This window comes from Camarhynchus parvulus, unplaced genomic scaffold, assembly GCF_901933205.1.
Source record: "Camarhynchus parvulus unplaced genomic scaffold, STF_HiC, whole genome shotgun sequence".
Lineage (NCBI taxonomy): Eukaryota > Metazoa > Chordata > Aves > Passeriformes > Thraupidae > Camarhynchus > Camarhynchus parvulus.
In genome coordinates this window covers 139,905-164,562 of record NW_022148457.1, presented here as the reverse complement: position 1 = coordinate 164,562, position 24,658 = coordinate 139,905, and the positions used below count along the sequence as shown (strand labels likewise).

The window sequence follows — 24,658 nt, the reverse complement described above, 5'->3', positions numbered from 1 at the left end:
TTGGGGACAGCCAGGGGACAGCCAGGAGACAGCCAGGGGACAGCCAGGGGACAGCCAGGGGACACTGGGGACAGCCAGGGGACATTGGGGACAGTCAGGGGGCAGTCAGGGGACATTGGGGACAGCCAGGGGACATTGGGGACAGCCAGGGGACATTGGGGACAGTCACGGGCCGCGCTGGGGATCCACCGTGCGCACGGCCTCCATGAACGTCTGGATGATCTGGGACGGACAGAGGGACAAACGGACATCAGGGGACATTGGGGACAGCCAGGGGACATTGGGGACAGCCAGGGGACAGCCAGGGGACATTGGGGACAGCCAGGGGACACTGGGGACATTGGGGACAGTGGGACAGTCAGGGGACAGTGAGGGGACAGCCAGGGGACTGCAGGGAACACTGGGGGCATGGGGGACATGGGGACATTGGGGACATTGGGGACATTGGGGCCATGGGGACATGGGGGGCAGCAGGGGACATTGGGAATAGCAGTGGATAGTTAGGGGACACTGGGGACAGCCAGGGGACACTGGGGACATGGGGACAGCAGGGGACATTGAGGGACAGGGGGACACTGGGGATGTGGGGGACATGGTGGACATGGGGGGACACTGGGGACATTGGGGACAGTGGGGACAGCCAGGGGACATTGGGGACACTGGGGACACTGGGGACACTGGGGACAGGGGGGACACAGGCACAGCCAGGGCACAGCACAGTCACCGCAATGCCACCACCCGGCCCCCCAAACCCCGCACCCCATAACCCCCGGTGTCCCCCCCGCGGTGTCCCCGCGGTGTCCCCTGACCTTGTCGGGCTGTCCCTGGTGCAGGGCCACCCTCTTGTGCCACTCGTGCACGTTGTGCGGGTTCTGGCGCAGCAGCACGCTGTTGAGCAGCAGCGGCCGCCGCGCCATCAGGCGCTCGAAGCGGGCCAGGCGCAGCTCCAGCTCCACCTCCTCTGCGGGGACACGGGGACAGAGAGGTGACACAGGGTCACACAGGGGTCACACAGAGTGACACAGGGGTCACACAGGGTCAGGGGACATGGGGACAGTGTCACGGGGGTCACACAGGGTCAGAGAGGTGACACAGGGTGACACAGAGTGACACAGAGTGACACAGGGTCAGGGGACACGGGGACAGTGTCACGGGGTCACACAGGGTCAGAGAGGTGACACAGAGTGACACAGAGTGACACAGAGTGACACAGAGTGACACAGGGTCAGGGGACACGGGGACAGTGTCACAGGGGTCACACAGGGTCAGAGAGGTGACACAGGGTGACATGGGGGTCACAGGGTCACACAGGGTCAGAGAGGTGACACAGAGTGACACAGGGTCAGGGGACACAGGGACAGCGCGGGCACAGCGCCATCAGGCGTCAACGCCGGGCGCAGCTCCAGCTCCACCTCCTCTGCGGGGACACGGGGACAGAGAGGTGACACAGAGTGACACAGGGTCACACGGGGTCAGAGAGGTGACACAGGGTCAGAGAGGTGACACAGGGGTCACACAGGGTCACACAGGGTCAGAGAGGTGACGTGGGTCACACAGGGTCACACAGGGGTCACACAGGGTCACAGGGGTCACAGAGGACACGGGAACACAGGAGCACCTCAGGCAGAGGGGTGCCCCCCACAGTTTTGGGGTGCCCTGGCCCATTTTTGGTTTCCCTGCCCGTTTTTGGGGTTTCCCCCATTTTTGGGGTTTTTCCCCCGTTTTTGGGGTCTCTCTCACCGTCCTGGCCCTAGCCCAGCTGTCCCTGCCTGGTTTTGGGGTTTTTCCCCCATTTTTGGGGTCCCTCTCACCGTCCTGCCCCTGTCCCAGCTGTCCCTGCCCAATTTTGGGGTCTCTCCCCCGTTTTTGGGGTGTCTGTCCCTGTCCTGGCCCTGTCCCAGCTGTCCCTGCCAGTTTTGGGGTTCCCTGCCCATTTTTTGGTGTTTCCCCCCCATTTTTGGGGTTTCCTGCCCATTTTGGGTTTCCCTGCCCATTTTTGGGGTTTCTCCCCGGTTTTTGGGGTCCCTCTCACCGTCCTGGTCCTGTCCCAGCTGTGCCTGCCCATTTTTGGGGTTTTTCCCCCATTTTTGGGGTCTCTCTCACCATCCTGGCCCTGTCCCAGCTGTCCCTGCCCAATTTTGGTTTCCCTGCCCATTTTTGGGGTTTCTCCCCCGTTTTTGGGGTTTTCCCCCCATTTTTGGGGTGTCTCTCACCGTCCCATCCCTGTCCCAGCTGTCCCTGCCAGTTTTGGGGTTCCCTGCCCGTTTTTGGTGTTTCCCCCCCATTTTTGGGGTTTCCTGCCCATTTTGGGTTTTCCTGCCCATTTTGGGGTTTCCTGCCCATTTCTGGGGTTCCTTGCCCATTTTTGGGGTTTCTCCCCCATTTTTGGGGTTTCCCCCGCATTTTGGGGGTTTCTCCCCCATTTTTGGTGTTCCCTCCCCATTTTTGGGGTCTCTCTCACCGTCCCATCCCTGTCCCAGCTGTCCCTGCCCATTTTTGGTTTCCCTGCCCGTTTTTGGGGTGTTTCCCCCGTTTTTGGGGCGTTTCTCGCCATCCTGGCCCTGTCCCAGCTGTGCCTGCCCATTTTTGGGGTTCCCTGCCCGTTTTTGGTGTTTCCCCACCATTTTTGGGGTTTCCTGCCCATTTTGGGTTTTCCTGCCCATTTTTGGGGTTTCTCCCCAATTTTTGGGGTTTCCTGCCCATTTCTGGGGTTCCCTGCCCATTTTTGGGGTTTCTCCCCCATTTTTGGGGTTTCTCCCCAATTTTTGGGGTCTCTCTCACTGTCCTGGCCCTGTCCCATCTGTCCCTGCCCATTTTTGGGGTTTCTCCCCGGTTTTTGGGGTCCCTCTCACCGTCCTGGCCCCATCCCAGCTGTGCCTGCCGGTTTTTGGGGTTCCCTGCCCGTTTTTGGTGTTTCCCCCCCATTTCTGGGGTTCCCTGCCCATTTTTGGGATTTCCTGCTCATTTTTGGGGTGTCTCTCACCGTCCTGGCCCCATCCCAGCTGTGCCTGCCAATTTTTGGGGTTGTCCCCAATTTTTGGGGCATTTCTCACCATCCTGGCCCTGTCCCAACTGTCCCTGCCCATTTTTGGTTTCCCTGCCCATTTTGGGATTTCCCCACTTTTTTGGGGTTTTTCCCCATTTTTGAGGTCTCTCTCACTGTCCTGGCCCTGTCCCATCTGTCCCTGCCCATTTTTGGGGTTTCTCCCCCGTTTTTGGGGCTTCTCCCCCGTTTTTGGGGCGTTTCTCGCCATCCTGGCCCTGTCCCAGCTGTGCCTGCCCATTTTTGGGGTTCCCTGCCCGTTTTTGGTGTTTCCCCCCCATTTTTGGGGTTTCCTGCCCATTTTGGGTTTTCCTGCCCATTTTTGGGATTTCTCCCCGGTTTTTGGGGTCCCTCTCACCGTCCTGGTCCTGTCCCAGCTGTCCCTGCCCAATTTTGGGGTTTCTCCCCCATTTTTGGTTTCCCTGCCCATTTTTGGGGTTTTTCCCCAATTTTTAGGGTCTCTCTCACTGTCCTGGTCCTGTCCCAGCTGTGCCTGCCCATTTTTGGGGGTTTTCCCCCATTTTTGGGGCATTTCTCACCGTCCTGGCCCTGTCCCAGCTGTCCCTGCCCAATTTTGGTTTCCCTGCCCATTTTTGGGGTTTCTCCCCCAATTTTGGTTTCCCTGCCCATTTTTGGGGTGTTTCCCCCATTTTTGGGGTGTTTCCCCCATTTTTGGGGTCTCTCTCACCGTCCTGGCCCTGTCCCAGCTGTCCCTGCCTGTTTTTTAGGGTCCCTTCCCCTTTTCTGTGGTGCCTTGTCTGTTTTGGGATTCCCTGCCCGTTTTGGGGGTTTCTCCCCCATTTTTGGGGTTTCCTGCCCATTTCTGGGGTTCCCTGCCCATTTTTGGGGTTTCTCCCCCATTTTTGGGGTTTCTCCCCCATTTTTGGGGTCTCTCTCACTGTCCTGGCCCTGTCCCATCTGTCCCTGCCCATTTTTGGGGTTTCTCCCCCGTTTTTGGGGTCCCTCTCACCGTCCTGGCCCCATCCCAGCTGTGCCTGCCGATTTTTGGGGTTGTCCCCCATTTTTGGGGCATTTCTCACCATCCTGGCCCTGTCCCAACTGTCCCTGCCCATTTTTGGTTTCCCTGCCCATTTTTGGGATTTCCCCCACATTTTTGGGGTTTTTCCCCCATTTTTGAGGTCTCTCTCACTGTCCTGGCCCTGTCCCATCTGTCCCTGCCCATTTTTGGGGTTTCTCCCCGGTTTTTGGGGCTTCTCCCCCGTTTTTGGGGCGTTTCTCGCCATCCTGGCCCTGTCCCAGCTGTGCCTGCCCATTTTTGGGGTTCCCTGCCCGTTTTTGGTGTTTCCCCCACATTTTTGGGGTTTCCTGCCCATTTTGGGTTTTCCTGCCCATTTTTGGGATTTCTCCCCCGTTTTTGGGGTCCCTCTCACCGTCCTGGTCCTGTCCCAGCTGTCCCTGCCCAATTTTGGGGTTTCTCCCCCATTTTTGGTTTCCCTGCCCATTTTTGGGGTTTTTCCCCCATTTTTAGGGTCTCTCTCACTGTCCTGGTCCCGTCCCAGCTGTGCCTGCCCATTTTTGGGGGTTTTCCCCCATTTTTGGGGTCTCTCTCACTGTCCTGGCCCTGTCCCAGCTGTCCCTGCCTGTTTTTTAGGGTCCCTTCCCCTTTTCTGTGGTGCCTTGTCTGTTTTGGGATTCCCTGCCCGTTTTGGGGGTTTCTCCCCCATTTTTGGGGTTTCCCCCGCATTTTGGGGGTTTCTCCCCCATTTTTGGTGTTCCCTCCCCATTTTTGGGGTCTCTCTCACCGTCCCATCCCTGTCCCAGCTGTCCCTGCCCATTTTTGGTTTCCCTGCCCGTTTTTGGGGTGTTTCCCCGGTTTTTGGGGCGTGTCTCGCCATCCTGGCCCTGTCCCAGCTGTCCCTGCCCATTTTTGGGGTTCCCTGCCCGTTTTTGGTGTTTCCCCCCCATTTTTGGGGTTTCCTGCCCATTTTGGGTTTTCCTGCCCATTTTTGGGGTTTCTCCCCCGTTTTTGGGGTCCCTCTCACCGTCCTGGTCCTGTCCCAGCTGTGCCTGCCCATTTTTGGGGTTTTTCCCCCATTTTGGTTTTCCCTGCCCATTTTTGGGGTTTTTCCCCCATTTTTAGGGTCTCTCTCACTGTCCTGGCCCTGTCCCAGCTGTGCCTGCCCATTTTTGGGGTTTCTCCCCCGTTTTTGGGGTGTTTCCCCCGTTTTTGGGGCATTTCTCACCGTCCTGGCCCTGTCCCAGCTGCGCCTGCCCATTTTTGGGGTTTCTCCCCGGTTTTTGGGGCATTTCTCACCGTCCTGGCCCTGTCCCAGCTGGGCCTGCGTGTCCAGCGGGCGTCACGGCCTTCTCCTCGAAGCGCGCGTAGCTGTCGAACACCTGCGTGAAATCCCGAACCGTCATCACCGTCTGCACGGCCTCCTCGTACACGTCCCGGGCCTGGAACGGGACAAAACCGGGGGTTACAGGGTTAATGGGGCCATCATTGCCTGCACGGCCTCCAGAGTCTGGAACGGGACAAAACGCAAAACGGGAAAGAGTTAAAGGGTTAATGGGGTCATCACTGCCTGCACGGCTTCCTCTTACATATCCCAGGTCTGGAACGGGATAAAAACGGGATAAAAACGGGGGTTAAAGGGTTAATGGGGGCATCATAGTCTGGACTGCTTCCTCATAGACATCCTGGGCCCGGAACAGGATAAAACTGGGGGCTAAAAGTCTTTTTGGGGTTCCCAGGTGTTTTTGGGGTGTCAGGGTGGAATTTTGGGATGCCCCGGATGGATTTTGGGGCGCCCCAGGTGATTTTAGGATGCCCCAGGTGGATTTTGGGGTGTCTGGGTGGATTTGGGGGTTCCAGGTGTTTTTGGGGTTCCCAGGTGGAATTTTGGGGCTCCAGGTGGATTTTGGGGGAGGTCCCAGGAGGTGCCTGGGGGGGTTTTGGTGACTCCAGGTGGTTTTTGGGGTTCCCAGGTGATTTTAGGATGCCCCAGGTGGATTTTGGGGTGTCTGGGTGGATTTTGGGGTCGCAGGTGTTTTTGGGGTTCCCAGGTGATTTTAGGATGCCCCAGGTGGATTTTGGGGTGTCTGGGTGGATTTTGGGGTTCCAGGTGGATTTTGGGGGGAGTCCCAGGGGGTGCCTGGGGGGGTTTTGGTGACCCCAGGTGTTTTTGGGGTGCCCTGATGGGGTCTGGGTGGATTTTGGGGGTGCCCAGCAGTGTCACCTTCTCCAGGTGTGTCAGTCTGTTCCAGGTGTGTCAGTTTGTCCCAGGTGTGTCAGTCTGTCCCAGGTGTGTCACTCCCTCCCAGGTGTGTCAGTTTGTCCCCAGGTGTGTCAGTTTGTCCCAGGTGTGTCGTCTGTTCCAGGTGTGTCAGTCTGTCCCAGGTGTGTCAGTCTGTCCCAGGTGTGTCACTCCCTCCCAGGTGTGTCAGTTTGTCCCCAGGTGTGTCAGTTTGTCCCCAGGTGTGTCAGTCTGTCCCAGGTACGTCAGTCTGTTCCAGGTGTGTCAGTCTGTCCCAGGTGTGTCAGTCTGTCCCAGGTGTGTCACTCCCTCCCAGGTGTGTCAGTCTGTGCCCAGGTGTGTCAGTCTGTCCCAGGTGTGTCCCCCCCAGGTGTGCCCCCAGCTGTCCCCAGGTGTGTCACCTTCTCCAGGTGTGTCAGTCTGCCCCCAGGTGTGTCAGTCTGTCCCCAGGTGTGTCAGTCTGTCCAGGTGTGTCAGTTTGTCCCAGGTGTGTCACTCCCTCCCAGGTGTGCCAGGCTGTCCCCAGGTGTGTCACCTTCTCCAGGTGTGTCAGTTTGTCCAGCTGTGTCAGTTTGTCCCAGCTGTGTCAGTCTGTCCCAGGTGTGTCAGTTTGTCCCAGGTGTGTCAGTCTGTCCCAGGTGTGTCCCCCCCGGTGTCCCCAGGTGTCCCCAGGTGTGTCACCTTCTCCAGGTGTGTCAGTCTGTCCAGGTGTGTCAGTCTGTCCCAGGTGTGTCAGTCTGTCCCAGGTGTGTCCCCCCCGGTGTCCCCAGGTGTCCCCAGGTGTGTCACCTTCTCCAGGTGTGTCAGTCGCGCCCACGTGTGTCAGTTGCCCGGCCCCCAGAGTGGCCCCGCCTCCGGGTGTGTCAGGCTGTCCCAGGTGATGCCCCTCCGTCCCAGGTGTGTCACGTCTGTCCCAGGTGTGGCACCGCTCCCAGCTGTGTCCATAACTTCCAAAATGTGTCAGTTAGTCCCAAGTGTGTCACTCTATCCACGTGTCCTAAATCTGTCCCAAATGTATCCCCGGGTGCCAGGTGTGTCACCTCCTCCAGGCGTGTCAAAAACTCAGCTGTGTCAATCTCTAAGTCTGTCAATTTGTCCCAGTGTGTCACTCCCTCCCGATATCCCCAGGTGTCCCCAGGTGTGCCCCTCAGGTGTGTCCAGGTACTCCCAGTGTGCCCCCCCCCAGCTACCCCCCAGGTGCCCCCCCAGGTACCCCCAGGTGCCCCCAGGTACCCGCCGGGCCCCAGGCGGCCCGCAGGTACCCCAGGTGCCCCCCGAGGTCCCCGTGGGCCCCCGGGTGCCCCCTGGGCCCCCCAGCTGTGCCCAGCTCCTGCCATAACCCCCAAAATGGTAAACCCAAGTACGCCCCAAATCCACAAAATGCCCCCTAATCCTCCCCGGGCACAGCTACCCCCAGTGTGCCTCCTGCCCTAACTACAAAAATGGGGTTAGAAACCCCAAATCCGCCCCAAATCCACCCTAAAACTGCCCCAAATCCATCCCCGGGGTGCTGGGACAGCAGCTCGCACAGCTCCTGCCATAACTGACAAAAAATGGGGTTAGAAACCCCAAATCCGCCCCAAATCCACCCTAAAACTGCCCCCAAGTGCCATCCCAGGGTGCTGGGCCGCAGGTCGCGCTCCCCAGGTGGGGAAAAACCGGTTATTGATCCAAATACCCCCAAGTCCCCCCAGGGATCCCCACATAAGCTCCTGCCATAACTGACAAAAAACCTGTGTGAGAAACCCTAAAACTGCCCCAAATCTGCCCCAAATCCATCCCCCAGGTGCTGCGCAGCTGTCCCCCAGCTACCGCCAGGCTGACAACAAACCTGTGTGCAGAAGCCCCCCAAGTACCCCCAATACATCCTGAAATGCCCCCAAATACCCCCAGGTGCCCCCAGGTGTGCCCAGGTGTCCCCAGGTGCCCCCCCAGGTAGCCCCCAGATGCCCCCAGGTGTGCCCAGGTATGCCAGGTGCCCCCAGGTGTGCCCAGGTGCCCCCCAGGTACCCCAGGTACCCCCAGGTGCCCCCCCAGGTACCCCGTGTACCCCCCAGGTGCCCCCCTGGTGCCCCCCAGGTGTGCCCAGGTGCCCCCCCAGGTACCCCGGGTACACCCCAGGTGCCCCCCCAGGTACCCAAGGTGTGCCCAGGTGCCCCCCCCAGGTGCCACCCCAGGTGTGCCCAGGTACCCCGGGTGCCCCCCCGGTGCCCACCTGGTAGTTGGACTTGCCCTGGCGGGACACGCAGCGCTCGTCGTTCACCAGCCGGGCCAGCACCTGCGCAGCCTCGTCCAGGCGGCCCACGGAGCGCAGGTAGGACACGTACTGCTCGGCCTCCTCGGGGCACAGCTGGGGACAGAGGGGACAACAGTGTCACCTGAGTGTCACCTGTTTGTCACCTGTGTCACCTGAACCTCATCTGAACCCCACCGTCTCCTCTGGCGCCACCTGTGGACTGAGTGTCACCTGTGTCACCTGTGTTCACCTGTGTGTCACCTGTGTGTCACCTGAACCTCATCTGAACCCCACCTGTGTCACCTGAACCCCACCTGTGTCACCTGAGTGTCACCTGTGTCACCTGTGTCACCTGAACCCCATCTGTGTCACGTGAGTGTCACCTGTGTGTCACCTGTGTCACCTGAACCTCATCTGAACCCCTGTGTCACCTGAACCTCATCTGAACCCCACCTGTGTCACCTGAACCCCCACGTACTGCTCGGCCTCCTCGGGGCACAGCTGGGGACAGAGGTGACAACAGTGTCACCTGAACCCCATCTGTGTCACCTGAGTGTCACCTGAGTGTCACCTGAGTGTCACCTGAACCCCATCTGTGTCACCTGAGTGTCACCTGAGTGTCACCTGAGCCCCCATGTACTGCTCGGCCTCCTCTGGGCATAACTGGGGACAGAGGGACACCTGTGTCACCTGAGTGTCACCTGAACCCCACCGTGCCTGACCTCATCGGCCTCCTCTGCGGCTCGCTGGGGACACACTGGGACACCTATGTCACCTGAGTGTCACCTGAGTGTCACCTGGGTGTCACCTGAGCCCCCACGTACTGCTCGGCTTCCTCGGGACACAGCTGGGGACAGCAATGTCACCTGAGTGTCACCTGTGTGTCACCTGAACCTCACCTGAGCCCCCACGTACTGCTCGGCTTCCTCAGGACACAGCTGGGGACAGCAATGTCACCTGAGTGTCACCTGAGTGTCACCTGAACCCCCACGTACTGCTCGGCTTCCTCAGGACACAGCTGGGGACAGCAATGTCACCTGAGTGTCACCTGAACCCCACCTGTGTCACCTGAACCTCATCTGAGCCCCCCTGTACTGCTCGGCTTCCTCAGGACACAGCTGGGGACAGCAATGTCACCTGAGTGTCACCTGAGTGTCACCTGAACCCCATCTGAAGCCCCACATACTGCTCTGCTTCTTCTGGGCACAGCTAGGGACAATGGGGACAATGGGGACACCTGGGTGTCACCTGTGTGTCACCGGAGCCCCCACGTACTGCTCGGCTTCTTCTGGGCACAGCTGGGGACAGAGGGGACAACAATGTCACCTGTGTCACCTGAGTGTCACCTGAACCCCACTGGAACCCCCAGATACTGCTCGGCCTCCTCAGGGCAAAGCTGGGGACAACGCGGGACAATGGTGTCACTGGACTGTCACCTGAGGGTCACCTGAGGGTCACCTGAAGCCCACCTTGAGTCCCCCCGTACTGCTCGGCCTCCTCGGGGCATAACTGGGGACAATGGGGACAGCAATGTCACCTGTGTCACCTGAACCCCACCTGAGCCCCCACGTACTGCTCTGCTTCCTCTGGGCACAGCTGAGGACAGAGGGACACCTGTGTCACCTGTGTGTCACCTGAGTCACCTGAACCTCTCAGTGTCACCTGCACACCCAGGTGACCAACCATCACCCCAAGGCTACAGTGCCACTTGTGTCCCTGTGCCCTGGTGTCCTCGTGTCCCCAGGTGTGCCCAGGTGTGCCCAGGTGTGCCATACCTTGAGGAACCTCCTGAAGATGTGCACAGTGATCTCGGGCAGGGGGGGTGTGTGCGTGTGCCCAGGTGTACCCCCATTCCCCCAGGTGTGCCCAGGTGTGCCATACCTCGAGGAACCGTCTGAAGACGCGCACGGCAGTCTCGGGCAGCGGGTGTGTGTGAGTGCCCAGGTGTGTGTGAGTGCCCAGGTGTGCCCCCATTCCCCCAGGTGTGTGTGTGTGCCCAGGTGTGCCCCCATTCCCCAGGTGTGTGTGTGTGCCCAGGTGTGCCCCCAGGTGCCCCCAGGTGTGCCCAGGTGTGCCATACCTTGAGGAACCTCCTGAAGACGCGCACGGCGGTCTCGGGCAGCGGGTGGGTGTGTGTGTGTGTGCCCAGGTGTGCCCAGGTGTGTGTCTGAGTGTGCCCAGGTGTGTGTGGGTGCGTCCCCAGGTGTGCCCAGGTGTGCCATACCTTGAGGAACCGTCTGAAGATGCGCACGGCAGTCTCGGGCAGCAGGTGTGTGTGTGTGTGTGCCCAGGTGTGTGTGTGTGTGCCCAGGTGTGCCCAGGTGTGCCCCCATTCCCCCAGGTGTGTGTGTGTCCCCAGGTGTCCCCCAGGTGTGCCATACCTTGAGGAACCGTCTGAAGATGCGCACGGCAGTCTCGGGCAGCGGGTGGGTGTGAGTGCCCAGGTGTGTGTGAGTGCCCAGGTGTGCCCCCATTCCCCCAGGTGTGTGTGTGTCCCCAGGTGCCCCCAGGTGTGCCATACCTTGAGGAACCGTCTGAAGACGCGCACGGCGGTCTCGGGCAGCGGGTGGGTGTGTGTGTGTGTGCCCAGGAGTGTGTGTATGCCCAGGTGTGTGTGTGAGTGTGCCCAGGTGTGCCCCCAGGTGTGCCCAGGTGTGCCATACCTTGAGGAACCTCCTGAAGACGCGCACGGCGGTCTTGGGCAGCAGGTGTGTGTGGGTGTGTGCCCAGGTGTGCCCCCATTCCCCCAGGTGCCCCCAGGTGTGCCCAGATGCGTGCCCCAGGTGTCCCCAGATGTGCCATACCTTGAGGAACCGTCTGAAGACGCGCATGACGGTCTCGGGCAGGGGGATTGTCTGAGTGTGCCCAGGTGTGTGTGTGGGTGCGTCCCCAGGTGTGCCCAGGTGTGCCCAGGTGTGCGTGGGTGCGTCCCCAGGTGTGCCCAGGTGTGCCCAGGTGTGCCATACCTTGAGGAACCGTCTGAAGACGCGCACGGCGGTCTCGGGCAGCGGGTGGCGCCGCACGAAGCTCAGGTAGGGCGGCCAGAGGCGCCGGTGCTGCGTGATGGGCAGCGCCCGCAGCGCCCGGTCAAACGTGCGGCGCGTGCGCGTGATGCGGCCCTGCTCGGCCAGGAACTGGCAGTAATCCAGCCAGATCCGCGGCATCTGGGGACACCAATGGGGACATTGCATTAATGGGACATTGGGGACACTGGGGACATTAATGGGGACATCGGGGACATTGGGACATGGGGGACACTGGGGACAGGAACTGGCAGTAATCCAGCCAGATCCGCGGCATCTGGGGACACGGGGACATTAAGGGGACATCAGGGACACTTGATGGGACACAGTGACATTGGGACATGGGGGACACTGGGGACAGGAACTGGCAGTAATCCAGCCAGATCCGCGGCATCTGGGGACACCAATGGGGACATTAATGGGGACATTGGGGACATCGGGGACATTGGGACATGGGGGACACTGGGGACAGGAACTGGCAGTAATCCAGCCAGATCCGTGGCATCTGGGGACACCAATGGGGACACTGGGGACATTAATGGGGACATTGGGACATGGGGGACATTAGGGACAGGGACATTGGTATTAATGCGGGACATTGGGGACATCAATGGGGACACAGTGACACGGCCCTGCTCAGCCAGGAACTGGCAGTAATCCAGCCAGATCCGCGGCATCTGGGGACAGGGGACATTGGGGACATTAATGGGGACATCAGGGACAGCCAGGGGACATTAGGGACACTGGGGACATTGGGGACATTAATGGGGACATTGGGGACATTGGGGACATCAATGGGGACACAGTGACACGGCCCTGCTCAGCCAGGAACTGGCAGTAATCCAGCCAGATCCGCGGCATCTGGGGACATGGGGGACATCAGGGACAGCCAGGGGACATCAAGGACATTGGGGACAGCCAGGGGACATGGGGACCCTCAGGACATTCAGGGATACTGGAGACATTGGGGACACTGGGGACTCTGGGGACATTGGGGACAGGAAGTGGCAGTAATCCAGCCAGATCCGCGGCATCTGGGGACAGCAATGGGGACATCAGGGACATGGGGACACAGTGGACCGCAGTGACCCTGCCCTGCTCAGCTGTGATCCGGTGTCCAGGAGGGGCCAGAGCCACCCCAGGGTGGCAGTGTCCTCCCTGTGTCCCCAAAGCCCGTGTCCCCTGTGCCCTGTGTCCCCTGTCCCCTGTGTCCCATGTCCCCTGTGTCCCATGTCCCCTGTGTCCCATGTCCCCTCCCCTGTGTCCCATGTCCCCTGTGTCCCATGTCCCCCGTGTCCATGTCCCCTAACCCCGTGTCACCTTTGCCCCTCGTGTCCCCTGTGCCCCTCCCCTTGTTCCCTCCATGTCCCCCTCCTGTCCCCATGTCCCCTCTATGTCCCTGTCACCTACCTGTCCTATGTCCCCATATCCCACTTGTATCCCCTCTATCTCCATCACCTGTGTCCCATGTCCCCTCTGTCCCCATTACCTGTGTCCCATGTCCCCTCTATGTCCCCATTACCTGTGTCCCGTGTCCCCATGTCCCCTCTCCATCACCTGTGTCCCATGTCCCCATGTCCCCTCTATGTCCTCATCGCGACCCTGCCCTGTGTCCCACTTCGTGTCCCCCATGCGCCACTCGTGTCCCCAGGTCCCCTCTGTGATCCCCTGTATCCCGTGTCCCCACGTGCCACTCCTGTCCCCATGTCTCCTCAATGTCCCTGTCACCTCCCTGTCCCATGTCCCCATATCCCACTTGTGTCCCCGTGTGCCACTCATGCCCCCATGTCCCCTCTATGTCCCCATTACCTGTGCCCTCATGTCCCCATACCCCGTGTCCCCTGTGTCCCCATGCCCTGTGTCCCCATCACCTGTAACCTGTGTCCCCATGCCCCACTCGTGTCCCCGTGTCCCCTCTGTGTCCTCATCACCTCCCTGCCCTGTGTCCCATTCGTGTCCCCCATGTGTCACTCCTGTCCCAATGTCCCCTCTATGTCCCTGTCACCTACCTGTCCCGTGTCCCCATATGCCCCTTGTATTCCCTCTGTCCCCATCACCTGTGTCCCATGTCCCCATGTCCCCATCACCTGTGTCCTCACGTCCCCATGTCCCCTCCATGTCCTCATCACCTGTGTCCTCACATCCCCATGTCACCTCCCTCATCACCTCCCTGCCCCGTGTCCCACTCGTGTCCCCCATGTGTCACTCGTGTCCCCACATCCCCTCTGTGATCTCCTGTATCCCATCCCTGTCCCCGCCATGTCCCATCGTCCCATTCGTGTCCCCCTGTGTCCCCTGCCAGTGTCCCCACGCACCCATGTGTCCCTCTGTGTCCCCTGCCATGTCCCCACTGTGCCCATTCTGTCCCCTCTGTGTCCCCGTGCCATGTCCCCACGTCCCATTCGTGTCCCCTCTGTGTCCCCGTACCATGTCCCCACGTCCCACTCGTGTCCCCCATGTGTCACCCGTGTCCCCACATCCCCCTTCGTGTATCCCCTCTGTGTCCCCGTGCCATGTCCCCACGTCCCACTCGTGTCCCTTTGTGTCCCGAGTGTCCCCCACGTCCCCACACCCCCAACCCCACCCTGCCATGTCCCCAGGGGTCCGAGGTCCCCAGGTGTCCCCATGTGTCCCCATGTCACAAGGTGTCCCAGGTGTCCCCCCTGGTGTCCCAGGTGTCCCCATGTCCCCCCAGGTGTCCCCCCCGATAACCCCCAGTGTCCCCAGGTTCCCATGTTCCCATGTGTCCCTGATGTCCCCCCAGCTGTCCCCAGGTGTCCCAGCTGTCTCCATGTCCCCCCAGGTGTCCCCCCAGGTGTCCCACATCCCCTCAGGTGTCCCATGTCCCCAGCTGTCCCCCCATGCCCCCAGGTGTCCCATGTCCCCTCCAGTGTCCCCATGTCCCCCCAGATGTCCCATGTCCCCTGAGGTGTCACCCCAGGTATCCCCCCAGGTATCCCGAGTGTCCCCAGGTGTCCCCTCATGTGTCCCTGTGTCCCAGATGTCCCCCCAGGTGTCCCATGTGTCCCCAGGTGTCCCCCATGTCCCCAGGTGTGCCCACCTTGTGCATGAACACCAGCGCTCTCTCGTGCACGGCGTTGGCCCCTCACATCCCCAGGTGTCCCCAGGTGTCCCCATGTGTCCCCAGGTGTCCCCAGGTGTCCCCCAGGTGTGCCCACCTTGTGCATGAACACCAGCGCTCTCTCGTGCACGGCGTTGGCCTCCTCGAAGGCGGGGTCAGAGGGACAGCGACCTTTGACCTGGGCCCGGCGCTGCCGCAGGTACTGGTACCACAGCTTGTAACTGGGGACAGGGTGACACACCTGTCACAGGTGACACCCTGTCACCCCTGACACCGCTGGTACCCGCAGCTTGGTACTGGGACACAGCTTGGAACTGGGGACACAGGTGACACAGGTGACACACCTGTCACTGACACCCCTATCACACCTCATAGCCCTGCCGCAGGTACTGGTACCACAGCTTGTAACTGGGGACACAGGTGACACACCTGTCACACCTGTCACTGACACCCCTGACACCCCTGTCACACCTGTCACAGGTACTGGTACCACAGCTTGGAACTGGGATGGGAACACACCTGTCATTAGTGTCACCTGTCACCTGTGTCACCTGACAGCCCTGACAGCCCTGCCGCAGGTACCGGTACCACAGCTTGGAACTGGGGACACAGGTGACACACCTGACACACCTGGCACACCTGTCACTGACACCCCTGACACCCCTGTCACACCTGCCACAGGTACTGGTACCACACCTTGGAACTGGGATGGGAACACACCTGTCATTAGTGTCACCTGTCACCTGTGTCACCTGACAGCCCTGACAGCCCTGCCGCAGGTACTGGTACCACAGCTTGGAACTGCGGACACAGGTGACGGTGACACGTGTACACCTGTCACACCTGTCACACGGTCACTGACACCCCTGTCACACCTGACACAGGTACTGGTACCACAGCTTGGAACTGGGGACACAGGTGACACAGGTGACACGCCTGTCACACCTGTCACACCTGTCATCACTGTCACTGACACCCCTGTCACACCTGTCACCTGGGCCACCTGACACCCCAGTCACCACCTGCCACAAGTGTATCCCAGGTGCTCCCAAATGGCCCCAGTGTATCCCAGGTGCCCCAGGTGTACTCCCAGTGCCCCCAGGTGAATCCCAGGTGCCCCCATACCTGCCGGGCAGCTCCCTGAGCGCTCTCAGGTGTACCCAGGTGTGCCCAGGTGTGCCCAGGTGTGCCCAGGTGTGCCCATGCCCCCCCAGGTGCCCTGGTGGGCATTTCCAGAGCCCTCAGGTACCCCAGGTGTATCCCAGGTGCCCCCCAGCCCCCCCCATGCCCCCCAGGTGCCCCCGGTGTCCCCGTACCTGCCGGGCACCTCCCCCCAGGTGTGCCCCAGGTGTGCCCAGGTGCCCCCCCAGGTGTGCCCATGCCCCCGTACCTGCCGGGCAGCTCCCTCTCAGGGCTCTCAGGTGTACCCAGGTGTGCCCAGGTGTGCCCAGGTGTGCCCATGCCCCCCCATGTGCCCCGTACCTGCCGGGCAGCTCCCTCAGGTGTACCCAGGTGTGCCCATGCCCCCAGGTGTATCCCATGTACCCCAGGTGCCCTGTACCTGCTGGGCAGCTCGGCAGCTCCTCAGTGCTCTCAGGTGTGCCCAGGTGTGCCCAGGTGTGCCCAGGTGTGCCCATGCCCCCCCAGGTGCCCCAGGTGTGCCCAGGTCCCCAGTGCCTGCAGCTGTATCTCAGGTGTACCCCAGGTGTACCCAGGTGTGCCCAGGTGTGCCCAGTGTGCCCAGGTGCCCCGTACCTGCCGGGCAGCTCCCTGAGCGCTCTCAGGTGTACCCACGTGTGCCCAGGTGTGCCCAGCCCCCAGGTGTGCCCAGGTGTACCCAGGTGTGCCCAGGTGTGCCGCCCCAGGTGCCCCAGGTGTACCCGCGGTATCCCAGGTGCCCCAGGTGTGCCCATGCACCCAGGTGTGCCCAGCCGCCCCAGCTCGTGCACCGCAGCTTCCAGGTGTGCCCAGGTGTGCCCTGCCCCCAGGTGCCCTACCTGCGGCAGCTCCGCTCCTGTAGTAGTTGTAGCCGGGTGCCCCGGTGTGCCGCCCCAGGTGTGAGGCCACCCCCCGCGAGGTGGTTCCCCGCAGCTCCTCCCCGTGCTGCACCCCTCCTCCCCTGCATTGGGGACATTGGGGACAGGGGCATTGGGGACATTGGGGACACACACAGGGACAGCTCCTCCTCGTGCTGCACCTCCTCCTCCTCCTGCATTGGGGACATTGGGGACATTGGGGACATTGGGGACATTGGGGACACACACAGGGACAGCTCCTCCTCGTGCTGCACCTCCTCCTCCTCCTGCATTGGGGACATTGAGGGACATTGGGGGACATTGGGGACATTGGGGACACACACAGGGACAGCTCCTCCTCGTGCTGCACCTCCTCCTCCTCCTGCATTGGGGACATTGGGGACATTGGGGACATTGGGGACATTGGGGACAGTGGGGACAGTGGGGACAGTGGGGACACACACAGGGACAGCTCCTCCTCGTGCTGCACCTCCTCCTCCTCCTGCATTGGGGACATTGGGGACACTGAGGGGACAGCTCCTCCTCGTGCTGCACCTCCTCTTCCTCCTGGGGGGACATTGGGGACATTGGGGACACTGAGGGGACACTGGGGACACACACAGGGACAGCTCCTCCTCGTGCTGCACCTCCTCTCCTCCTGCATTGGGGACAGTGGGGACACTGAGGGGACATTGGGGACACTGAGGGGACATTGGGGACACTGAGGGGACAGCTCCTCCTCGTGCTGCACCTCCTCTTCCTCCTGGGGGGACATTGGGGACAACTGGGGACAGTCAGGGGACACCTCTGGGGACAGGGGACAGCTCCTGCTCGTCCTCCTGGAGGGACATGGGACAGAGACAGGGACACAGGACAGGGGACAGGAGACAGGGGACACAGGACAGGGGGGACAGGGGACAAGGGACAGAGAACAGGACACAGGGATGGGGACAGGGGACACACAGCACAGGGCGCTTCCTCCTGGGCTCAGGGGACACAGGGGACACAGGGGACACAGGGGACAGCCAGGGGACACAGGGGACACAGGGGACACAGGGAATACAGGGGACACAGGGGACACAGGGGACAGGATGGGAGGAGGGGATGGGACAGAAGCCAGCGGTGACAGAGAGAGAGGGGACACGGGACACAGAGGGGACAGGAAGGGGACAGGGACACAGAGGGGACAGGGACAGGAGGGGGACAAGGATGGGGACAGGGACAGAGGGGACAGGGACACAGAGGGGACAGGGACACAGAGCAAAGCACAGAGTGCCAGCAGGAGGTGACAGAGCCGGAGGGGACAGGGACAGGAGGGGGACAAGGATGGGGACAGGGACACGAGGACAGGGGTGGGGACACCAGAGGGGACAGAGGGGACACAGACGTGGGAAATGCTGGGGACAAAGGGCCTGGGGAGGGAATGGGGACAGGAGGGGACAGGGGACAGGGATATGGGGACAAGGGACAGGGCCACAGAAATGTGGCTGGGGGAGGGGATGGGGACAGGGACAGCAGAGGGGACAGGGATGGGACAGGGACGGGACAAAATGTGACAGGAGGGGACAGAAGGGGGCAGAAGGTGACAGGAGGGGACAGGAATGGACAAGGAGGGGACAGGAGGTGACAGGAGGTGACAAAATGTGACAGGAGAGGACAGGAGGGGACAGGAGGTGACAGGAGGGGACAGGAATGGACAGGAGGGGAGGGTGACAGGAGTGACAGGAATGGACAGGAGGGGACAGGAGGTGACAGGAGTGGACAGGAGGTGACAAAATGTGACAGGAAGGGACAGGAGGTGACAGGAATGGACAAGAGCTGGCAAGGGGGACCAGGAGGGGACAGGGGGTGACAGCAACGGGCAGGAGGTGACAGGAGGTGACACGAGGTGACAGGAGGTGACACGAGGGGCCAGCCCCGCACTCACAAAGCACAGCTCGGGCCGCTCCGGGCCCGGCCCCGCTCCGGGATCCGCCACCACCGCCGCGGGCCCCGCTTCCCCCGCCGGCCCCGCTCCCGGCGCGGGCTCCTCCATAGCTGCCGGCTCCTGCATGGCTCCCGGCCGCTGCTCCGGGCCGGGCCCCGCTCCCGTGCCCGCTCCCGGCGGCTCCTCCCGCGCCGCCATCTCCGCCTCAGCCGCCGCCATTTCCCCGCGCCGCTCCCGCACTTCCGGCGCGCCGCACGCACTTCCGGCGCCTCCGCTTCCCATCCTTCCCGCGCTCGCTTCTCATTGGTCAAATCGCTGTTTCGCTCCGCCCACTCAGCGCGGCGATCAGCCAATAGAGTGCGGCGGTGCTGGAGGTGCGGCCAATGGGGGTTGGCGGTGTTGCGGGGTTGGCGGAAGCGGAAGTGCGGGGAGACTGGAGGAGCCATGGGGGTGAAGCTGGAGATCCTGAGGGTGAGGGGGGAACGGGAGAACAGGAATGGGATAATGGGGAATGGGATAATGGGGAATGGGATACTGGGATAATGGGGAATGGGAATGGGGATGGGGAATGGGGAATTGGGAACGGGAATGGGGATGGGGAATGGGGATGGGGATGGGAATGGGGAATGGGGAATGGGGAATGGGAATGGGGAATGGGGAATGGGGAGGGGAATGGGGATGGGGAATGGGGACGGGGAATGGGGGAATGGGGGGGAATGGGAATGGGAATGGGGAATGGGAATGGGGAATGGGGATGGGAATAATGGGAATGGGGAATGGGGAATGGGGAATGGGAATGGGGATGGGGAATGGGGATGGGAAATGGGGGAATGGGGAATGGGGAATGGGGGGAATGGGGAATGGGAATGGGAATGGGGAAATGGGGAATGGGGAATGGGGATGGGAATGGGTAATGGGAATGGGAGGATGGGAATGGGGAATGGGAATGGAATGGGGAATGGGGAATGGGGAATGGGATGGAATGGGGAATGGGGAATGGGAATGGGAATGGGGAATGGGGAATGGGAATGGGAATGGGGATGGGAATGGGGAATGGGGGACGGGGATGGGAATGGGGTGGGTGGAATGGGGGATGGGGAATGGGGAATGGGGAATGGGGATGGAAATGGGGATGGGAACAGGAATAGGAATGGGGATGGGGATGGGGATGGGAATGGGAATGGGGAATGGGGAATGGGGGGTAACTGGATAACGGATAATGGGAATGGGGGAACAGGAACGGGGGAAGGGGAATGGGCGGGAGAGAACGGGAATTGGAGAACTGGAACGGGGAAATGGGAACGGGAATAGGGGAGGGGATGACAGAGTGGGGGGGAGAACAGGAGCAGGGGAGGCGGGGCAGGAATGGGGGACACAGGTGGGACACGGGTGACACTCAGGTGACACAGGTGGGACACAGGTGACACTCAGGTGACACAGGTGTCATTGTCAGATGTTCCTGTACCTGTCCTTCCCCGTGGCCGTGTTCTGGGTCTCCAACCAGGCCGAGCTCTTCCAGCGTCACGTGATCGACCGCAAGGTGGGCGGGACACCTGGGGACACCTGGGGACACACCTGGGGACACACCTGGGGGTGGCTGGGGACACCTGGGGAATCTGGGAACGCTGCAGGGACAGCTGGAGATGGCTGGGGACATTAGGGACACCTTGGGGACACTCCTGGGGACACTGCAGGGACATGTGGGGACACCCCTGGGACACCTGGGGATACCTGGGACACGTCTGGGACACCCCTGGGGACACTTGGGGGTGGCTGGGGACACCTGGGGACACCTGGGACATCCCTAGGGACATCTGGGACCCCTCTGTCCCCGCTGTCCCCTCCCCTGACGCGCTCTCTTTGCAGAGGGAGATTTTCCCACCGGACACCCCGGAACGGGTGAGACCCCGATGTCCCCAATGTGTCCCCAGCGTCCCCTCATGTGCTTCTCAATGTCCCCAATGTGTCCCCAATGTGCTCTCATGTCCCTGCTGTCCCCATGTCCCTATCCCTGTGTCACTGTCCTTCTGTCCCTGTCCCTGTGTCACTGTCCTTGTTCCTGTGTCCCTGTGTCCCTGTCCCCTCACTGTCCCTGTCCCTGTGTCCCTGTCCCTGTGTCACTGTCCCTGTGTGCACTGTCCCTGTGTCCCTGTCCCCTCACTGTCCCTGTCCCTGTGTCCCTGTGTCCCTGTCCCTGTGTCCCTGTGTCCCTGTCCCTGTGTCATTGTCCCTGTGTCCTTGTCCCCTCACTGTCCCTGTCCCTGTGTCCCTGTCCCCTCACTGTCACTGTCCCTGTCCCTGTGTCACTGTCCCTGTCCCTGTGTCCTTGTCCCTGTGTCACTGTCCCTGTGTCACTGTCCCTGTCCCTGTGTCCCTGTGTCTCTGTCCCTGTGTCCCTGTCCCTGTGTCACTGTCCCCTCATTGTCACTGTCCCTGTCCCTGTGTCACTGTCCCTGTCCCCTCACTGTCACTGTCCCTGTCCCCTCAGCGCCAGGCCATGGCTGAGCTGAAGCAGCGGCTGCGGGACAGGAAGGGGACGCAGGCCTGAGGGGACAGCGGGGACACCAGGGACACACCTGGGGACACAGAGCCACCTGGGGACACGGCAGTGACACCAGGGACACACCTGGGGACACGGCAGTGACACCAGGGACACACCTGGGGACACAGAGCCACCTGGGGACACGGCAGTGACACCAGGGACACACGGCCACCATGGGACACACCTGGGGACACGGCAGTGACACCAGGGACACACCTGGGGACACAGCCACCGTGGGACATGGCAGTGACACCAGGGACACACCTGGGGACACAGAGCCACCTGGGAACACGGCGGTGACAGCAGGGACAGATGGCCACTGTGGGGACACAGCAGTGCCAGCGAGGACACGGTGACCCATGGGACACGGCAGTGACACCAGGGACACACCTGGGAACACGGCAGTGACACCAGGGACAGATGGCCACTGTAGGACATGGCAGTGACACCAGGGACACACCTGGGGACACGGCAGTGACACCGGGGACACACGGCCACCGTGGGACACACCTGGGGACACGGCAGTGACACCAGGGACACACGGCCACCGTGGGACACACAGGGTTCTGCAGTGGGGACACGGTGACAGAGGGGACATGGTGACAGCAGGGACACGTGGAGGGACATGTGGCGGTGACAGGGACACGGACAGAGGGCACACGGTGACAGTGACAGAGGGGACACGGTGGTGACAGTGGGGACATGGTGACAGTGGGGACATGACACGCAATGGGGACACGTACATGGTGACACAGTGGAACATGGCAGGGTCACAGCTCTGGCAGAGGGGACACGGTGACAGTGGGGACACGGTGACAGAGGGGACACAGTGACAGTGACAGGGGACACGGTGACAATGGGGACATGGTGACAGAGGGGGCACGGTGACAGAGGGGACACCGACAGTGGGGACATGGTGACAATGGGGACACAGTGACAGAGGGGACACAGGTGACAGAGGGGACATGGTGACAGAGGGGACACGGTGACAGAGGGGACACGGGTGACAGTGGGGACACGGTGACAGAGGGGACATGGTGACAGCAGGGACACAGCGGTGACAACAGGGACATGGTGACGGTGACAGGGGACACGGTGACAGAGGGAACACAGTGACAGAGGGACACGGGTGACAGAGGGAACACGGCGGTGACAGTGGGGACATGGTGACAATGGGGACACAGTGACAGAGGGAACACGATGGTGACAACGGGAACACGGTGATAGTGAGGACACAGTGACAATGGGGGCACAACGGTGACAATGGGGACACAGGTGACAGAGGGGACACGGTGACAGAGGGGACATGGGGACACGGTGACAGAGGGGACATGGTGACAATGGGGACACAGTGACAGAGGGGACACAGGGGTGACAATGGGAACACGGTGACAGAGGGGACATGGTGATAGGGGACGGTGACAATGGGGACATGGTGACAATGGGGTCATGGTGACAATGGGGACATGGTGACAATGGGGTGACAGAGGGGACACAGCGGTGACAGCAGGGACATGGTGACAGTGACGGGACACAGTGACAGAGAGAACACGGTGGTGACAATGGGGACATGGTGACAATGGGGACACGGTGACAATGGGGACATGGTGACAGAGGGGACACAGCGGTGACAGAGGGGACACAGCGGTGACAGAGGGGGCACGGTGGTGACAATGGGGACACGGTGACAGTGAGGACACGCGACAATGTGACAGTGGCGACAGGGGCCACTGGCGGTGACAGAGGGACAGGGCCCCGCGGCACGTGCCCCACACTGTGACAGTGGCGCTAGCCCGCGTGAGACACAGGTGCCTGCACGCCCTGTACGTGCTGGTGACACAGGGGACAGTGACAGCACCCGATGGCATCGCTGTGGTGACACAGGGGACACTTGGCAGCGCCTGATGGCATTGCCGAGACAGCGTTGGTGACAAAGGGGACAAGTGACAACAGTCAGTGGCAGGGTTGTGGTGGCATTGGTGACAGAGGGGACGTGTGACATCAGCCAGTGTCACACGCTGTGGCTGTGTTGGTGGCAGTGTTGGTGGCAGTGTTGGTGACAATGTTGGTGACAGAGGGGACAGTGACAACAGCCAATGTCACTCGCTGTGACCCCGTTGGTGACAGGGGACAGTGGCAGTGTCCTGCTGCTGTCGCTGTGGCAGCATTGGTGACAAAGGTGACGTGTGACAACAGCTGATGGCATCAATGGCATCGCTGTGACCGTGTCGGGGACAGGGGACAGTGACAGCAGCCGGTGTCACTCGCTGTGACAATGTTGGGGACAGTGTTGGTGACAATGTTGGGGACAGCAGCCAGTGGCACTCACTGTGACAGTGTTGGTGACAGAAGGGACAATGACAACAGCCAATGTCACACGCTGTGGCTGTGCTGGGGTGACAGAAGGGGTGTGTGACAGTGACTGATGTCACACAGTGTGACAGTGTTGGTGACAGTGACAGCAGCCGGTGTCACTCACTGTGATCTTGTTGGTGACAGAGGGGACAATGACAGCAGCCGGTGTCACTCGCTGTGACAGTGTTGGGGTGACAGAAGGGGTGCGTGACAACAGCCAGTGTCACACAGCGTGACCGTGTTGGTGACACAGGGGACAGTGGCAGCAGCCGCTGTCACTCGCTGTGGCAGCATTGGTGACAATGCCAGCACTCTCTGTCACTCGCTGTCGCTGTGTTGGTGACAGTGTTGGTGACAAAGGGGACAGTGACAGCAGCCGATGGCATCGATGGCATCACTGTGACAGTGTTGGTGACAAAAAGGGCTTGTGGCCATCGCTGTGACCGTGTTGGTGACAGAGGGGACAGTGACAACAGCCGGTGTCACTCGCTGTGACAGTGTTGGTGACAATCTTGGTGACAAAGGGGACAGGGGCAGCACCGCTGTCACTCGCTGTGGCAGTGTTGGTGACAGTGTTGGTGACAGGTGACAATGCCAGCCCCTGCTGTCACTGTGTTGTCACAGTGTTGGTGACGGGTGACAATGCCAGCCCCTGCTGTCACTGTGTTGGTGACGGGTGACAATGCCAGCCCCGCTGTCACTCGCTGTCACTGTGTTGGTGCCGCCCATGGCCGGGGCTGTGCCCGTGTGGGTGGCACAGGCCAGCGCCGCTGTCCTGCCCGATGCCACCAGGTGACAATGCCAGCCCCTGTTGTCACTGCTGTCACACGTTGGTGACACATGTGACACGTGTGTGATACATGTAACACGTGTGACAATGAGTGTGTGACGCGTCAGGGACACGTTTGGGGACACGTGCCACCCCCGGCTGTCCCCACCCCAATAAACGGCGCTGGCACTGCCCGCAGGGTGGCACCAGGGTGTCCCCAGGGTGTCCCCAGGGTGGCACTGCCGTCCCTTAGTGCCACCTGTGCCCCTCGGTGTCCCCCGGTGCCACCCCTGCGGGCGTCCTGTGTCCCTCAATGTCACCGGAGTGCTCTGGGTGTTCCTTGGTGCCACCCCCAGTGCCACCCTCGGTGCCACCCCCATGTCCCCAAGCTCCCCACGAGTGTCACTCACCCCCGGTGCCACCCCCTGCCCAGTGTCACCTCCGGTGC

At 61.4% G+C, this 24,658-nt stretch overlaps 2 protein-coding genes across 2 annotated transcripts in view; one reads left to right on the top strand and one right to left on the bottom strand.

Moving 5' to 3' along the window:
• The window catches only part of XAB2 (XPA binding protein 2), a 33,952-nt gene extending 15,183 nt beyond the window's left edge, over positions 1-18,769 (bottom strand). The window contains exons 1-12 of the mRNA XM_030970525.1: positions 18,545-18,769; positions 17,082-17,119; positions 16,600-16,721; positions 16,358-16,388; positions 14,700-14,823; positions 11,464-11,661; positions 8,477-8,611; positions 7,772-7,804; positions 7,495-7,591; positions 5,420-5,529; positions 5,319-5,358; positions 810-961 (exon numbers count right to left, since the gene is read on the bottom strand). Coding sequence (XP_030826385.1) covers positions 810-961; positions 5,319-5,358; positions 5,420-5,529; positions 7,495-7,591; positions 7,772-7,804; positions 8,477-8,611; positions 11,464-11,661; positions 14,700-14,823; positions 16,358-16,388; positions 16,600-16,721; positions 17,082-17,119; positions 18,545-18,763 — 1,299 coding nt within the window. The 5' untranslated portion in view covers positions 18,764-18,769. The remainder of the gene's footprint in view (positions 1-809; positions 962-5,318; positions 5,359-5,419; positions 5,530-7,494; positions 7,592-7,771; positions 7,805-8,476; positions 8,612-11,463; positions 11,662-14,699; positions 14,824-16,357; positions 16,389-16,599; positions 16,722-17,081; positions 17,120-18,544) is intronic.
• A 183-nt stretch (positions 18,770-18,952) lies between these two features.
• On the top strand, positions 18,953-21,637 carry LOC115916788 (protein PET100 homolog, mitochondrial). Its single transcript, XM_030970526.1, has 4 exons — positions 18,953-19,015; positions 19,998-20,084; positions 20,411-20,443; positions 21,033-21,637. The coding sequence occupies exons 1-4, from the start codon at positions 18,989-18,991 to the stop codon at positions 21,090-21,092; spliced, it is 207 nt and encodes a 68-aa protein (XP_030826386.1). The 5' UTR covers positions 18,953-18,988; the 3' UTR covers positions 21,093-21,637.
• The last annotated feature ends 3,021 nt before the right edge of the window (positions 21,638-24,658 follow it).